General features: G+C 32.0%; 1 protein-coding gene and 1 long non-coding RNA gene across 2 annotated transcripts; both read right to left on the bottom strand.

The window, feature by feature from the left end:
* Positions 1–5,029: 5,029 nt before the first annotated feature.
* Positions 5,030–5,404, bottom strand: LOC114371613. The gene has a single exon (XM_028328994.1). The coding sequence runs from the start codon at positions 5,402–5,404 to the stop codon at positions 5,030–5,032; it is 375 nt and encodes a 124-aa protein (XP_028184795.1).
* A 5,061-nt stretch (positions 5,405–10,465) lies between these two features.
* On the bottom strand, positions 10,466–16,251 carry LOC114371021. The gene is made up of 4 exons (XR_003657985.1): positions 13,448–16,251; positions 11,451–12,444; positions 11,021–11,359; positions 10,466–10,882 (listed from the first exon to the last, which is right to left on the bottom strand). It is a non-coding gene; the product is annotated as an uncharacterized LOC114371021 (long non-coding RNA).
* Positions 16,252–19,364: the final 3,113 nt, after the last annotated feature.

Below are 19,364 nucleotides of genomic sequence, written 5' to 3'. Positions count from 1 at the left end.
GTACAAACTTAAGCATACATCAGACTTCCTACTGCTGACGCATAGGGAATCTTCTGCATCTCAGTTCTTTCGAGGTCATTATTGGGGAATTGTTTGAGAGTGAATTTGTCTCCTTTAGCTATTGGGGTATCTTCTGGTTTACTATCTTTCATGTCGAATCTATCAAGTACTTTATCGATATAGCTCTCTTGTGAAAACCTTAGGATACCTTGAGAGCGATCTCGTAGTATCTTAATACCTAACACAAAAGAAGCTTCCCCAAGATCTTTCATTTCAAAATTTTTCGTTAGAAATTTCTTGGTCTCCTGTAAGAAGCCTATATCTCTGCTAGCAAGCAGTATATCATCGACATATAATACCGAGAATATGTATTTACTACCACTGAACTTATGATATACACAATCATCAACTACATTTGCCTCGAAACCATATGAGGTAATGACTTGATGAAATTTGTAATTTTATTGACGGAAATCCTGTTTGAGACCATAGATGGATTTCTTTAGTTTGCATACCATGGACTTTGAGTCACCTAACACAAAGTTTTCTGGTTGCACCATATAAATCATTTCTTCAATGTCACCATTTAGAAACACAGTCTTGACATCCATCTGATGTAGCTCTAAGTTAAAATGAGCTACCAGTGCCATTATAGTTCTAAAAGAATCCTTTGAAAATACTAGAGAAAAGGTTTCTTTATAGTCAATGTCTTCCTTCTGAGTAAAGCCTTCAACAACTAGACGAGCCTTATATCTCTCGATATTACCCTTTGAATCCTTCTTGATTTTAAATATCCATTTATAACCAATAGGTTTCACACCTTCAGGAAATTCAAATAGATCCCAAACTTCATTGTCTCTCATAGACTTCATCTCATCCTTCATGGCATCAATCCATTTTTTAGAGTTAGAACTATGCATAGCTTGACAGAAGTTGATTGGATCATCCTCTGTTAAACCAACGTCATCCTCATGTTCTTGGAGAAATATAATATAATCATTTGAGATTGCACTTCTCCTCTCTCTAATGGATCTCCTTAATGGCACTTCTTGAGGTTGTTGAGGTTTCTCTAAAGGTATTTGAGGGAGAACCTCATTGTTGTCTTGTTCTGAAACAATGTCAATAGTTTGAACATTGTCTTCTATTACTGGAGTTGTGTCTTGAACAATAATAGGTACAAGGACATGATCACTGTAAATAACAGGTTCTTTCTCAAAAACAACATTCCTTATGTTCTCTTCCTTCCCAAACTCAACTTCCTCAAGAAATCTCACATTTCCCATCTCGAAAAAGGATCTTAAGGTGGGATTGTAAAATTTATAGCCCCGAGAGCGTTCAGCATAGCCAACAAAATAACAACTAATTGTTCTTAAGTCCAGCTTGCTTTCATGTGGCCTATAAGGTCGTGCCTCAACCGGACAACCCCAAATGTGCAAATGTTTAATGCTTGGCCTTTTACCAGTCCAAAGTTCATAAGGGTTTTTATTAACTGCTTTACTTGGCACCCTATTAAGGATGTAAACTGTGGTCTTTAAGGCTTCTCCCCAAAGTGACTCTGGCAAAGAAGAATGACTAATCATACTTCTCACCATATCCTTAAGAGTTTGGGTTCTTCGTCCTGCTACACCATTCATGCTAGGTTTGTCCGGCATAATGTATTGCGGAACAATTCCACACTCTTTGAGGAAAAGTACAAAAGTTCTTGGACGTTGTTCTCCTGATCCATCATATCTACCATAGTACTCACCACCACGGTCAGATTTGACAGCCTTAATTTTCTTTCCAAGTTAAAGTTCAACCTCAGCCTTGAAAGTCTTAAAAACATCTAGGGATTGGGACTTCTCATCTATCAAATATAGGTAACCGTATCTAGAGTAGTTGATCGAGGCCATACCCGAATCAAATAAACATGAAAATGCAGTAACTAGGAAGTGATCCTAGGTCGTTTCCCAACGAGCAGTGAAAAACCAAATGTTCATAATATACTTGCAGTAACAGTAACGATTGGGGGGGGTTTGGTTGTTTGGTAATTAAAGAGCAGAACAAGTAAACTGGAATACGAAACTACTAATATTAAAAACAGGTTGTTTCCTCTGATTCAGAAGCCATTCTATTATCCTGGGTTATGGAGAATTCATCCCTAACAGTCAACCACTTAATTCAACCCTATTTCAATTTACTAAGCGAAAATCAACTTAGGGTTTTCAATACGTGATTAGGCACCACATACACCAGTTAGCCCTTCGTCCATTAAGCATGAATGCAAGTTAGGCTCAGAGGCAATTAATCGAACACGAAGCGTGCACTGATTAATATTCACGAAATTGGGATAACTGGTGAAGGGAAAACTGTCAGGAAACCACATTACAAGCGAAACCTCAAAGAGAGTTGGGCTTCGTCCTCAAAAGGAAACAACACCAGAAAATCTAGCCTTCCATGGATTCAAACAGAAAATGCAAATGAAACATGAAACAGAAACGTAAATGAAAGTAGAAGTAGAAGCACGAATGAACTCGTAATTAGAAGCAGAAAACAGAAATTTGCATTAAGAACGAAAATTGTAACAAGGGAACAGAAAAACGTGAAAACCTAAAACCAAAGCTCTGAATAATGAAAATAGCATAACAGAATGCCTTGCACGAATCCCAAGGCAGCTATTTAAAAAGAGTCACTCAAAGTCACTGGGCCCTATTACAATACTCTGGCCCAAAACGAAATAAACACTGAACAACATAAAATAAAAATGCAAAATTTCCTAATTAGAAATTAACTAAGGTAAGCGCTGCTTTATTTGCCCACTTCAAGTCCACAACTAAAATCCGGATTAAGCCCAATGTTTCATTAATTCCTGAAATTAGATTAAAAACATCAAATTAGCTAAATGAGCCCAAATAATAAAACTGCCTAATTAATTGACAATTAAGACCAATCAATAATTAAAATGGTGCAAAAAGGGTTTAGAAAATAGAAGAAAATGATGGCACATTGATCGAGGCCATACCCGAATCAAATAAACATGAAAATGCAGTAACTAGGAAGTGATCCTAGGTCGTTTCCCAACGAGCAGTGACAAACCAAATGTTCATAATATACTTGCAGTAACAGTAACGATTGGGGGGGGGTTTGGTTGTTTGGTAATTAAAGAGCAGAACAAGTAAACTGGAATACGAAACTACTAATATTAAAAATGGGTTGTTTCCTCTGATTCAGAAGTCACTCTCTTATCCTGGGTTATGCAGAATTCGTCCCTAACAGTCAACCACTTAATCCAACCCTATTTCAATTTACTAAGCGAAAATCAACTTAGGGTTTTCAATACGTGATTAGGCACCACATACACCAGTTAGCCCTTCGTCCATTAAGCATGAACGCAAGTTAGGCTCAGAGGCAATTAATCGAACACGAAGCGTGCACTGATTAATATTCACGAAATTGGGATAACTGGTGAAGGGAAAACTGCCAGGAAACCACATTACAAGCGAAACCTCAAAGAGAGTTGGGCTTCGTCCTCAAAAGGAAACAACACCAGAAAATCTAGCCTTCCATGGATTCAAACAGAAAACGCAAATGAAACATGAAACAGAAACGTAAATGAAAGTAGAAGAAGAAGCACGAATGAACTCGTAATTAGAAGCAGAAAACGGAAATTTGCATTAAGAACGAAAATTGTAACAAGGGAACAGAAAAACGTGAAAACCTAAAACCAAAGCTCTGAATAATGAAAATAGCATAACAGAATGCCTTGCACGAATCCCAATGCAGCTATTTAAAAAGAGTCACTCAAAGTCACTGGGCCCTATTACAATACTCTGGCCCAAAACAAAATAAACACTGAACAACATAAAATAAAACTGCGAAATTTCCTAATTAGAAATTAACTAAGGTAAGCGCTGCTTTATTTGCCCACTTCAAGTCCACAACTAAAATCCGGATTAAGCCCAATGTTTCATTAATTCCTGAAATTAGATTAAAAACATCAAATTAGCTAAATGAGCCCAAATAATAAAACTGCCTAATTAATTGACAATTAAGACCAATCAATAATTAAAATGGTGCAAAAAGGGTTTAGAATATAGAAGAAAATGATGGCACATCAGTAGTCATCTATGAACGTAATGAAATATTGTTGTCCATTCCAAGAAGTTGTAGGAAAAGGACCACAAATGTCTATATGCACTAGTTCTAAGACGTATTTAGCTCTTTCGGCACCTAATTTCCTTATGTTTGTTCGTTTTCCCTTTATGCATTCAACACAGACCTCAAAGTTCGATAAATCCAAATGGTCAAGAATTTCATCCAACACAAGTCTCTGAATTCTCTGTTTAGAGATATGGCCTAAACGCTTATGCCATAAGGTGATTGAATTCTCATTCAACTTTCATTTTGTACCACGTGAACATATTTGTAGTATTTCATTATAGAAACTAACAACATCAAGCATGTAAAGATTATCAATTAAAGAACCAGAACCAACCATATTTGAATTTTGGTAGAGACTAACTTTATTATTTCCAAATGAACAACAAAATCCAAATTTGTCTAAACTATAAATAGAAATCAAATTCCGTCTAAAAGATGGTACAACAAAAGTTTCAAATAAATCCAACTAAAATCCAGTTTTTAACTGTAATCTAAAAGTTCCAATGGCTTCCATTGCAACCTTCTTGCCATCACCCACAAAGATGAACCTTTCATCATCACTTAGCGGTCGGCTCCACAGGCAACCCTGCATAGTCATACTTATGTGAGTAGTAGCACTAGAATATACCCACCAAGTATCTTTAGGTACAAAAGCCAAATTAACTTCAGAACAAACTAGAGTAAGAAATTTACCTTTCTTCATACGCCATGTGGCATACTTGGGACACTCTTTCTTCATGTGTCCCAACTTCTTACAGAAGTAACATGTAAATTCCTCATCCTTCTTTTGTTTCTTTTGCTGAGAAGTTCCTTCCGCAACACCCTTAGTCTTCTTCCTTTTCTTATTCTGAGAGGTCAAAGTCAAGTGAGCACTTTCTGTCCTATCTCTCTACAGACTCTCCTCCTCTTGCACACAGTGAGATATAAGCTCATTGAGGGACCATTTGTCCTTCTGAGTATTATAGCTCACTTTTAATTGCCCAAAGTGTGCAGGAAGCGGGATCAAAACCAAGTGCTCGAGCAGGTCTTCACCAAGCTCTAACTTAAGTGATTTGAGTTTTGATGCGAGATTGGACATCTCCATAATGTACTCCCTTATGTTTCCCTTGCCTTTATACTTCATGGAGATGAGTTTAGCCAAAAGGTTACTCGTCTCCACTTTTTCATTTTTGGCAAAATACTGTTCAATTTTCTCAACGAATTTCTTTGCACTTTGACCCTCAGAAATAGAGCCCTGAAATGCCTCTGGAATAGAACGCTTCATGATCATAAGGTACATTCGGTTGGACCGATTCTACTTCTCAATTTTTTACCTCATTAGAGGTTTACGGAGTAGAAATGGATCGTTCCGTTCTCAGTGCAAAGTCCAAATCCATATAGCCAAGAACAATTTCTACAGCTTCCTTCCAGACCTTAAATTTTGTCCCATTCAGCATTGGGATAAAATTCACTTAGGCAGTAACATTTGCAGCACTGGCAATATTAACTAAACAGAGAACAAAAATTAATAACATGTTCACAAATAATCAAGCAAGTCATATAAAGTATATATAACAAGACATACAAATATTTCCCATAACAGATCCATTATAAGATACCCAATACAACATTAATTCTAGTCTTTGGACAGATAAATTAATTTGTAATTGGTACTCTCAACGCAATGATCAAATATTGACAATTAGTTCTGACAAATAATAGCCTTTCTTTGGACCGACTATTATTCTCATGAAAAAAAAAACTTTATAATTGTCACATATTTACCATCGCTGGTATGTTATTAATTGGCCAAATTGTGTCTTCCTTTGGGCCGAGCACAATTCGCATAAATAATTTCATACTAACATCCATGCAATTTGATTAAATCAATTTAAACAATAGAGGTTGCTTTAGCAACATAATGGTTCAATCAATTTAATTAAAATTACAGGACACACAAATAAATGGAAAGGATCCGTAATGGTTAAATTTGCACCCAATTATGATAACAATAAATATGTGAAAGCAACATCATGGTAAACTAATTACGCATCCGAAACAAACATACCACGGTACTATCACAAATTTATACTTGATCGAGGCCGTACCCGAATCAAATAAACATTAGAAAGTAACTAGGAAGTGATCCTAGGTCGTTTCCCAACGAGCAATGACTAACCAAATGTTCATAATATGCTTCGTAATAACGGTAACAATTGGGGGGTTGTTTGTTTTGTGAATTAAAGAACAAGCGAACTGGAATACGAAATTAATAATATTAAAAACGTGTTGTTTCCTCTGATTCAGAAGCCATTCTCTTGTCCTAGGTTATGAAGAATTCGTCTCTAACAGTTAACCACTTAATCCAACCCTATTTTAATTTACTAAGTGAAAATCAATTTAGGGTTATCAATATGTGATTAAGCAACACATACACCAATTAACCCTTCGTTCATTAAGCACGAACGTAAGTTAAGCACAGAAGCAATTAATCGAACACGAAGCGTGCATAGATTAACAGTAACGAATGTGGGTTAATTGGTGAAGGGAAAACTGTCAGGAAGCTACATTATAAACAGAACCTCGAAGAGAGTTTAGCTTCATCATCAGAAGGAAACAACATCAGAAATTTAGCCTTCCATAATTTCAACAAAAGCAGAAAACGTAAATGAAACTAAAAGCAGAAACGTAAATGAAGCTAAAAGCATAAAAAGGAACAAAAACGAAATTGCAATTGAAGGCAGAAAAATGGAAAAAATGCATTCACGTGAACAGTAACATAAAGCTCAAAACGTAAAACCCTAAAACTCTATGCTCTGAATAATAGCCTCCTTTACACGAATCCCAAGGCTACTATTTATAAGGGTCACTCAAAGTCACTAGGTCCTATTACATTATTCTGACCCAAAATGAAATAAACATTGAACAACATAAAATAAAATTGCAATTTCCTAATTAGAAATTAACTATCGTAAACGTTGCTTTATTTTCCCTCTTTAAGTCCACAACCAAAATCCGGATTAAGCTCAATGTTTCATTAATTCCTAAAATTATATCAAAAACATAAAAATAGTTGAATGAGCCTAAATAATAGAATTGTCTAATTCATTTGACAATTAAGACTAATCAGTAATTAAAATGGTGCAAAATGGGTTAAGAAATAAGAGAAAATAATAGCACATCAATACTAACCACAAGGGTATCATAAACTATCAGTCTATCACCAATTCATGAAAGAAAAACAGTTGAAAAATAAATAAATTATTCATATAAGACAAAAGATCATTGTCTTATTACTGATTCATACAAACAATATATATATATATATATATATATATATATATATATATATATATGAAATTGTGCCACGTACAAAATACCAACGCCAGATACGTAGAAGAGTTTTCAAAAACCTTATATGTATAAAACGAAATACCAACGTCGGACACGTACAAAATACCAACTTTGTATTCAACGTAAAGAGTTTTCGAAAACCTTATATGTATAAAACAAAAAAAAAACTTTCTTGCTCACGAAATATATATTGTTCAAGAAAACCAACCTGGATACATAGAACCTTTATCCCAAATAAAATAATAAGTGAGCACACACGACGCTAACAAAAAATGTGTACAAACCCCTAAATCAAATGCAAAGGCCTTTTATTCATTAGAAAAAAAGGAAAAACTTTACGACCATAACACAGAAATTTACTGATTTTACAATTTTATTGATCGAAATAGTTTGTCCGCAAAATAAAATTAGGGTTCATATAACTAAAATGATTCAGATATAGTAACATAACAAAAAACTTTAAATCCCAATAATCTAACTGTAATGGTGGTTCTGATACCACTTGTTGGAATTTTTAATAAACCTTATGAAATATCAAATGAGCACCAAAACACATTACGTCATATTATTAAGAGGTTTTAAGGAATATTTGGATCCATAGAGTTTGATCAACACGCAGCGGAATCTCACACGGTCACGAACAATTGGTTTAATGACCTTCCTCAACCAAATCACTTTTTTCCTTATGGGACCTTCGTTTTCCCTTCAGATGGGGAAATGAGAAACTGTTCCTTGATTTAGTATCTTGGGGACCATAATCATGCCTTAGGTTTTAACCTATTAGGGTTCTCATTATCCCCTAATGGGCCAAACTGGTTTCCACTCATTAAGCTCATATCAATTTTCTGTTGGTAGTCTAATGGGCTCATTGAATTAGATCACTTTATATTGAACTCATCTAAATGTAAATAACTCATAAATGTTATAATATAATATGTAACCCATATTAATTAATTAAAAATTAAAAAATTCTAATACATTATCCTTACATAGCCATAAACGGTACTTGCAAGGTCAGTGTTAACACTTTTTTCTCCTAGCTTAGTATAGACAAATGCCAAAACATGAATTTAAATTTAAGTCTAGTTAGTACTTTCTCAATGAATTTTAAATCAGCAGGTTAAATGTTCAAATTAGATGAAGTTGAATGATCAATTTATTTATTTTTAATTTCACTTGTTTCACCTAAATAATAGGACCGGTTATTCATTCTTTGTTAATACTTTGAAATCCAACATTTTGTAATTATGTCATTGTTGTTGTATTATCCCCATCTTTGTGCAGTTTAACACTCCCATTATTTAGTTTGCAACATGCTTGGAGTTTGGGAATGGCCTCCGGGAGATATGTTTTTCTTTCTTTTGTTGGTATGAATATATTCATTGGGATGTCAATCATTTAGCCAAAAAAAAGTAACTTCAGATCATTTTTTCTTTTGATAGTGTCTTATTGAATACTAAAATGAATGTAAATGTTAAAATTAGAATAAGAAGTGTCTAATGATATGTGTTATTAATTTTCATTCTTCTAATTCTTTATTTCCTTCACCTTTTCCTGCAAAAGTGGATCCAAAAGTTATGTTACTTCATAACTGAATGGTGAATAGGTACATTACACTACAAATGTTTTAAAATCATCAATTTTTTTATTTATAAAAAAATATATTCTAAGAATTTTTTTTGAAAATCGTCTTAAGATGTCTACATCTTACGACGATTTTTGGAAAAATTATTTTAAAATTCTCAATTTTTAATTTTTTTAAAAAAAGATATTCTAAGACGACTGTCTTAGAAAGATGATTATTTGTTTGCATGCCGTCTTAAAATTATAATTTTTTTAAAACAATTTTTTAAGAATCATCATAACAAGTCTTGACTTTGACTTTTCACGACATTAACTTCAAAGACGATTTAAAATCGTTATTAAATGTGTTAAAAAATCGTCATTGAATATGTTTTTTTCCAGTAGTATTAATCATTTAGAATAACTTCCAATTAACATTTTTATAACAACAATCAAACCAACATCATTACAAAGAGTTAGATACATGAATAAAACAATGTCATCAAGCTGTATCAAAAGTACTTTCTCTAAAATGGTAGCAAGTTATATAAGTTCCTGGCTATAACATTCAATCTGCATTGACATTGACAGAAGGGTAAGTATCAAATTTTTAATGGAAACAATAAATAAAAGTACACAACCAAACCACCTGCTAGTGAGCTCACAAGAGTTCCTGCATAAGTTGGGACAGTTTCTGCCAACTCTATAATTGTTGCGCGCGCAAATATATATATATATATATATATATATATATATATATATATATATATATATATATATATATATATATATATATATGCTCAAATGAATAGAAAAAAGAATTTGAAAAAGAAATAAACTAAAAATTAGTATACACTAATCACCAAAATAAAATAGCCAGATTCTCAACCTATAGACATTACTGGAAATAACATACACAAAAGTAATCATTAATGAAATAGTTCACTAGCTTCAATTCACAAGTTTGCACGTAAGAGTAACTAGCGAGAAGCCCGTGCCGATGCACGGGCTCATACTCTAATTTTGGCGATCATTACTAAATTTTTGATTCAGAAAACTAAATTTATCATTCAAACTGGAAAATGGAATTTATAAAGGATGCACATACAGTGGCAAAAATGGGTAACAGATAAAATTAACCCACCAACCATCGAAAAGCAAGGTATAGAAAAAGATAAGCTAATGATAAAATGAAGAAAGGTCCAACCTTTTGTCTTGTTGGGCTGCAAGAACTCAGATACCATAACAAAAACACATACACCGATATTCAAACCTCATGATACATCGGTAAAAATAACGTGATAGTTCCAGTCAGAATGAGCAACAAACATAATTATAATTCTATTGACAACATAAATGAAAAAACAAAGATAATTACTGAAGAAAAAACAAAGATAATTACTTAAGAAAAAACAAAGATAATAATATATACATTGAACATAATAAATTGATAGTGATTAATTGTGAAGCAGAAAATTAAAGAAATTGTTTAATACCCTAAGGTATTGGATTAACAACATTAATGAAAATATATATAAAATAAAATTAAAACAAAAAAAAAGTCATGAACTTTAGGCATGGTGATTCAAACCGGGAGGTCTTCATCCCACATAACTTGTTTCCTAAATATGACCTCCCAGACATGTTTATCAAACCTAAAGAAGAACATGACTTCATCTCTTGCCATTAAATTATTTTCACAGAGGTATTGAAACCATGGATCTGCAACAGATGGCAGACCATTGTGCACGGTGATCTGCCATTGGTTTCGTGTGCCATTTGGACGCTGAACAGGAACAATTTTTTTTTATCCAAACAAAAAATTTAAAGCTGCTGCTGGAAGAACCTACATTGAAACCAAAACAGTGATTATACAACCATTCAAAGTGATCAACAGTGAATGTAATTTGAAAATGTTATTTGAAGTAAGAGAAGATGGGAACCAAAAAATAAAAACATCATTGAGTGGGTAACAAACTCCTACCAAAGGGTTGGTATGTTCGATCATGTCTTGGGTGACATCAGCGGTAAAGATGTGCCTTCTGGTTGTAACAACCGACCTTCGACATGTCTGTCTAAGGATAGGTCTCATGATGTCGACTTCCAAAGAAGTATCTTTAGAGGCTGCAAAAAATCAGATAATGACACTGTCATTAATGTCGTGTGTTCTTCTAAACTCTTTCAGCCCATCAGCAAAAAAGCATCGAGTGCCACATTTTCGCACCCTAATAAAATACTTGGTTCCATTGTAGTCAAATAAAACATAAGTTGGGTAATATGGCCTCCATTGACTATGGTAACTCAATGGAACTTCAATGATGTTCTACACGGAAACATGAAAACATTAGGCAATCACAAATTTTTTTATTTGGAATAAGAGAAAAGGAAAAGTGGTTGGGTTTGTTAATGTTGACCTTCTGAACACGAAATGCTGCTGTAAATCGTGTTCTTGCCATCATATTTGATGGGCCCTATAGCACAACATTGAATGTAATTAGTTTCAAAACAAAATAGGAAAGCAACATATACGAAAGGACAAAAATCGATTCCAAAATGCAAACAACGTATAATGAAGTAATACATAAATATACATAAAGATTGATGATTGGAATGTTAAAAGAAAGAAAAGAAGTTAAACATAAATAAGAAAGAAAAGAAGAAGGAATAAAATGTTAAAGAACTTACCGCATCAGAGAAGAATGATGATTGGGTACTCATATTGTTAAGGGTTGAGTGATGTTGTTGGAGAAATGAGAAAAGAAATGAGGAGAACAAATGAGGAGAATTATTGGTTATGATTTGATATGCCTGAGTTTTTGTATTTTGTATTGAATGAACTTTAATTTGGGAACCGCTTTTAATTCGGGAGTCTTTTACAATTCTCGTACCCGTTTTTTAATTTTGAAAATCCTAATTAATAATTAGGAGGCTTTAACAATTCCCGTACTGGTTTTCCTTCATAATGGTAAAAACAATTATTAGCATTGATAACGGTGAAAATACTAATAAATATTAATTAATTGGGAGGCTTTAACAATTCCCGTACTGGTTTTCCTTCATAATGGTAAAAACAATTATTAGCTTTGATAACGGTGAAAATACTAAAAAATATTAATTAATTGTGAGGCTTTAACAATTCTCGTACTGGTTTTCCTTTATAATGGTGAAAATAATTATTAGCTTTGGTAATGGTGAAAATATTAATATATTAATATATTAATTAATTGGGAGGCTTTAATGGTGAAAACAATTATTACCTTTCTGCCATGTGAAATATGATTAGACGTGTACAACACGAATTCCAATAGGATCTATTGTGGGGATATTGAAGATTTTACACGCTACCTTGAAAACTAAGTCACATTGATATGAAGCTTTAAATTGGATGTGACTGTCCTACTTCGCAACCTGCAACCACATCAAAGTATGACCTTCCATATTCAAAAATTCAAAATTCAAATTCGTTATTAAAATAATACTTAATGACTGTTATCGAAAATAAAACACATAAATGTTGTGACGAAATTGAATGATAATACAATAAAATGAAAATGAATTTAATAGTAATTACAAAAAAAAGTGATAGCAAAGTCGTCAGGTATAGGAGCAAAATTGAAAATCAAAACGCAAGAAATATGGGTATAAGAAATGACAAAGTAATAATAATAAAAATAACAAAGTTGACCCTCTTAGCAAGTCATTCAGAAGTGAATTATGACAGACTCCAAATGGGGATTTCTTTGCAAGATATGAGTACAAATTGATGCACACGTGAATTATGATGAAGAACTGACATGAACACTAAGATGGACAACAAAATTTAAGCAAAAATATAACTGAGACTTCAAATAATAATTTAACCAAATCCATCTACAACACAGGATTGACAATAAAAATGTAAGCCTATGTGAGCGGCAAAGCAGAAGACCAAAAAAAGTAAATACGTGATATACATGGTGTACCAAAAGATAAAATAAGAATAAAATATGCTAAGGTCTAAGGTTGTGTGATGTATCCAGTCAAACAGATCTGTACAATCGCCAACATGGAAATGAAAATAAAGTTATGAAGGTTTGCCTCGCAAGTCGCTCAGAACGCAAACATTGCAAACATGGAGTTCGAAGGTCTTTAAAAATGTAAGCTTGTGTCTTGCAATACATCAGAAAACCAAGATGGAATACAATTGAAACCGTTTGAGTTGAAATACATCAAAACATGAAAAAAGGTAACAATTTGCTAAAACATGAAGAAAACAATAATGTGGACACCATATAACAATAAAATGAACAAAACATGTTGGGAAACTTGCAGAACGGACATCAACAAAGCATGGTGAAGGCCTTCTTTCTAGGACATCTGTGAAGAACAAACATGAACATTTAAGCAATTAAAAGAGAATTAAAAAACAAACCTGTAGTTAGGTTTGTGGGACAGCGTTAACGACCTTTATTGTGCTTCACTTATCGTTTTTGCCTTCTTTGTTGTTCTCGACCATCATGCAACCAAATATAAAACATGTATGTAATGAGTTGCTAAGAAGGTTGTTCATGATGCAGATGCAACATGAAAATGTAAATTAACGAAAACTCATATACCCTAACAAAAATGCATACACCGATATACATCAGAAAATGAAATTAGAATTATGACAGTCTCCAAATGGGGATTTCTTTGCAAGATATGAGTTCGAATTGATGCACACGTGGCATTATGATGAAGAACTGACATGAACACTAATATAGACAACAAAATTTAAACAAAAATATAACTGAGACTTCAAATAATAATTTAACCAAATTCATCTACAACACAGGATTGACAATAAAAATGTAAGCCTATGTGAGCGGCAAATCAGAAGACCAAAAAAAGTAAGTACATGATATACATGGTGTACCAAAAGATAAAATAAGAATAAAATATGCTAAGGTCTAAGGTTGTGTGATGTATCCAGTCAAACAGATCTGCACAATCGCCAACATGGAAATGAAAATAAAGTTATGAAGGTTTTCCTCGCAAGTCGCTCAAAACGCAAACATTGCAAACATGGAGATCGAAGGTCTTTCAAAATGTAAGCTCGTGTCTTGCAATACATTAGAAAAACAAGATGGAATACAATTGAAACCGTTTGACTTGAAATACATCAAAACATGAAAAAAAGGTAACAATTTGCTAAAACATGAAGAAAACAATAATGTGGTCACCATATAACAATAAAATGAACAAAACATGTTGGGAAACTTGCAGAACGGACATCAACAAAGCATGGTGAAGGCCTTCTTTCTAGGACATCTTTGCAGAACAAACATGAACATTTAAGCAATTAAAAGAGAATTAAAAAACAAACCTGTAGTTAGGTTTGTGGGACAGTGTTAACGACCTTTATTGTGCTTCACTTATTGTTTTTGCCTTTTTTGTTGTTCTCGACCATCATGCAACCAAATAAAAACGTGTATGTAATGAGTTGCTAAGAAGGTTGTTCATGATGCAAATGCACATACAGCGGCAACAATGGGTGACAGAGAAAATTAACCCACCAAAAAACGAATTCCAGGCTTAATAAAAGCGTGAGAGCAAATCGAAACAGGAGACAATTCAAAACCCCACAATCCAAAAGGCACAACGGAATGGAAAATGGAAAACTGGAAAGGCGTGTAGCAATGGAAAGCGTGAAACATCGAAAAGAGTGAAAAATTAGAAAGCGTGCATTGGTAACTGAAGGGGTACGCAGAAAATGACGAAAACAATTAATGGCAAGTGAAAAGACATTTCTTCTTGGCTTGCAGAAAGACAAATACCATAACAAAAAATGGTTTCTTTGACACAGATCTGAACAAAGAAAACATGGTTGGCTAGTAAAGGAAAAAAAAATGAACAACCCTAAAAATCCATTTGTTGTTCAGATAACTGATAAAACCACAAAAAAGTAGTAAATGATGCAGATGCAAAATGAACAACAAACAACGTTTGTGAACAAAAAGCTCGAACCACGATAGAATTGTGAGGGCCTTGTTTGTATCATGATAGATGAAGATGATAGATGATGATATATAAATATATAAACATATAAATATATAAACATATATAACCAAATGAAACACATGAAACCAATGGACATCAGGGAAATCAAAAAGAAGTTATGTACATTTTTTTTAAACGCAACTCATTCAGAAAAAAAACATTGCAAACCACGCAAGATCAAAACACAACAAAAGCCCACAAAAATTGATCATGACAACAATCCAAAGAGAAAGATAGAAAAGCTGGGTAAACGAAAACATACCGTTCACTGTCGTTCTTCAGTAATCATCTTTGTCGGCTTCTTTGTCATTCTCGACCAACATGAACAAAGGTTGAAGCTTTCTTGTTGCGATGAAACAAAAAACCACAGAAAGGTAGTAAATGATGCACATGCAACATCAAAACCGAACAAAAAAAGGTCGAACCTTTTGTACTAATCATAAAAAATGAACAAAGGTTGAAGCTTTCTTGTTGCGATGAAACAAAAAACCACAAAAAGGTAGTAAATGATGCACATGCAACATCAAAACCGAACAAAAAAAGGTCGAACCTTTTGTACTAATCATAAAAAATGAACAAAGGTTGAAGCTTTCTTGTTGCGATGAATCAAAAAACCACAAAAGGTAGTAAATAACGCATATGCAACATCAAAACCCAACAAAGCCCGAGCAAAATGGTACATAACAACAAACCACCCAAGAAAATCGAAAATTTTCGTATACAACACAACAAACTCATGATAATGTGGTGAAAAAAAATCGAACCTTTTGGCTTGAAATACCATCATACATGCCGAACCAAGCCGAAAACGAAAATCAAACAACGTTTATGAACAAAAAGGTAGAAGCTTTTGCTTTCTTTTTGTGCTGCTATATAACAACCAACCACCCAAGAAAAATCCATTAGCTTCGTATACAAAACAACAAACTCATGATAAAATACAAAAAGGTCGAACCTTTTGGCTTGAAAAATCGAAAAGCTCCGTACACAAAACCAGAAACTCATGATAAAATACAAAAAGGTCGGACCTTTTGGTTTGAAATACCATCGTACAGGCCGAGCCAAGCCGTAAACAAAAAACAAAAATGAGGAAGAAAGACAATGAAAAATGAAAACTATGGAGAGGAAATCCAAATGGGAGAGAATTCAGAGGTCACAATGGAAATGGAAATCGGAAAAATGCAAAGGCATGAACACTGCAAAGCCAAGGCCAACTCGAATAAGTGTAGTGTTGGTGGAAACGAAAAAATAAGGGAGGCCAGTGCACCGTACACACAAAACGACAGAAACAATAAATGCAGTGTGATAAGACCTTTTTGGGCGGGAATGAGGAAGGCTCACAGTGCGACACGTAAGCCCTGACAATGCCACGTAGGCATTGTCAGGGCCTTGTTTGTATCATGATAGATGATAGATGACATGGACAAACTAAGTAGTCAGAACTATTATGCGAACTTAAATGTCATAGGAAAGAGATAAAGGACACGCCTCTTGAATGATGACACCGCAACACCATTTGAAGTAGTAATACTCTAATCCTCAACAACCTGTTTGAAGCGCAAGCCAATTATATTTATTGCTGATATATGATTCAATAACATTGTAGCCCCACAATACGAAATGATAGCTTAATCCGGACGACAAAAGCTTGTAATTTAAACTTTATAGAACCAAAAATATATGAAACTTTGCTCAAGATTAATCATAAATATAAAAAAATGTTCAAAATTCTTATTTCCATCATCCGTCGATGCATTTTAATGGATATACCAATTCACACTAAGTGGTGTATTGGACACGAATTTTAAAAGATTTTTTTATGAAAAAAATTTATAAAAAAATCTTATGGTATTAAATTAAAACTTTTAAGATTTTTTTAAGGAAGATAACAAAATCTGATGATATTTAATTAAGATTTTTTATAATTTATAAAAAAATCTGATGATATTTAATTAAGATATTAAAAAATATATAAATTTCAATAAATTATTTTTTTTGGACTCTAATGGATTTTATCAAACTTTTACGTATCTAATATTTATTAAACAATCTCATCTAAATCCTTGAGATTTTACTAGATTTTTTTTTATTGGTTACCAAATCTTTTTTTTTCTTTCATCACTCATACTCTTTTCTCGTATTCTTTAAGATGTGTCTATCAATATATTTCTCATATTCTTTTGAAATAAAAAAAATTTCAAATATATTTCTTTCCTTATACTTTTTTCTTTGTTTTTAAAATTAAATTAATGTTTGTCTTATGTGTTAAGACTAACATATTCTTTTTATACTTTCTCGATGTTATGTTTTCATGACTTTCACCTTTAATTTCATCATCCACATAACTCAATAATCTTTTCACCAATTTTTCACCCTCACTATATTAATGCGTGTAAATTATTTATATATTTTATTTATGCCTAACATATATTTTTTGTTCTCATAAATATAAAAATATTTGAAATTCGTTCCTACAAAATTTTCAATACATTTCCCGTTCTTACAAAATTAAAATATATTATTTTTTTTGCTAGATATAAGTTTGGATAAATTCGAATCTATGATGACTTTTTACATGGGTTATATATATTATACATATAACTGATATAACTGATGTAAATGTAACATTTTTTTAAATCAATTATGCATATAACATATATAAAATGTAATGATTTTTATATTGTTTATGTATATAACATACGTAAGAAATCATATACGTACATTTGACTATTTAAACCTTAATACGAGCAAAAAATATACTGCATTTAAATCTTGTGAATGCAAAAAATATACTGAAAATTTTAAAGAAATAAATTTCAAATATTTTTATTGGAGAAAAAAAATATTTTAATCTTTATTTATTTTTCTTCTATTATTATTTACATTTTACTTTTTCCGATATTTATTTTTTTTTTCCACCTCAACAAAAAAGAGTAGGGGCACGTGTGATGGGACTACTGAGTAGTAGGTTCAACTGTTGCAGGCTACTAGCTTTTACTTTTAGCCTTACAGATTTAATAACCATATTAATAATTTTTTTTGTGAAGTGTTTTTGTTTTTTCCCTCTCTTTTCAAAGTTCCTTACTTGTCATCTTCCGAAGAGTTCTTCATCGCTTGAAAGCTTACCAGGCATGCAAGTTTCTCTATTCTTCTTCTTTTTTGACACTTTTTTGTCACTTTCTGAGTAACATCTCTTCCAGTCCCCACAAAGGCTTGCCCGTATGAAATTTTTCGTTTTTCATGACTTCAACATTTTTGTTCTTGTTCTTATTTTTGTTATACTACTTAGCTTCTTCGTGTTATTGTTACTATTGTGCAGTTTTTCCCCCCAATTATTTAGACCCTTAGTTTCTACATTTTGTACTCTTCTTTAGGAATAATATCTCTTAGCTTCTAACACGAATTACAAGTAGTAATACTTGTTACTATTTTTAATTTTTTATGACTTTAAATCGTAAATAATTTTTTTTATTTTATGATTTTAAATTTTTAAAATCTTTTTTTTTTAATTCTTTAAGTTTTTTCTTTTTTGAAAAATATAAAAGTTTATATTTTTCTAATTTTTTAAAATTGTAAAAAAATTATTTAAATGTCAAAATTATTTAAAATTGTAAAAAAAAATTATTAAAAGTTTACTTATTAATATTTTTTACTGAATATGGTGTATATTTTGTATGTTATTAATTTATTTTAATTTTTTATTATTTAAAATATATTATATATTTTTAATATTATTTTATTTAAATGTTTTTATTTATTTAAAATTTAGATAATCTATTAATAAAAATATATAATAAAATTAAAAGGAGATACTAAATTTTATTATTTATTTTTATTAATAGATTATTTAAATTTTAAATAAATAAAAATATTTAAATAAAATAATATAAAAAATATATAATATATTTTAAATTATAAAACATTAAAATAAATTAATAACATGTAAAATATAATCATAAAAGATATACATTAAATTAAATAAAAATTATTAATAAATAAAATTAAAATTATTTATTTAACATTTAAATATTTTTTATAATTTTTTAAAATTAAAAATTGAAAATTGTGTTAGAACTTTTAACTTAAAAGTAGTTATAATTTTTTTGAAAGTCATCCCCAATTAGAAAATGGCACGCAAAAATGCCCTTGGTAAAAAAAAGCCCCCCTCTTGCTTTCCACGTTGTAAACTCTTATTGTTTCATTAGTGGTGGTACCATTGATGGATATGGCTGATACATACTCCTAATTTTTGTGTAAATTGGGTGTTTAGGAATGGATGCTTCATGAAGAATGGTCCCCTGTCCCATCAT

This window comes from Glycine soja, chromosome 10 (genome assembly GCF_004193775.1).
Source record: "Glycine soja cultivar W05 chromosome 10, ASM419377v2, whole genome shotgun sequence".
Taxonomy (NCBI): domain Eukaryota; kingdom Viridiplantae; phylum Streptophyta; class Magnoliopsida; order Fabales; family Fabaceae; genus Glycine; species Glycine soja.
The sequence above is the reverse complement of the archived record's forward strand: the minus strand, read 5'-3'. Positions and strand labels throughout refer to the sequence as shown.

What these genes read in the sequence shown, in the direction of transcription:
- LOC114371613 (XM_028328994.1), bottom strand. Translation starts at nt 5,404, where the DNA reads ATGAAGCGTTCTATTCCAGAGGCATTTCAGGGCTCTATTTCTGAGGGT.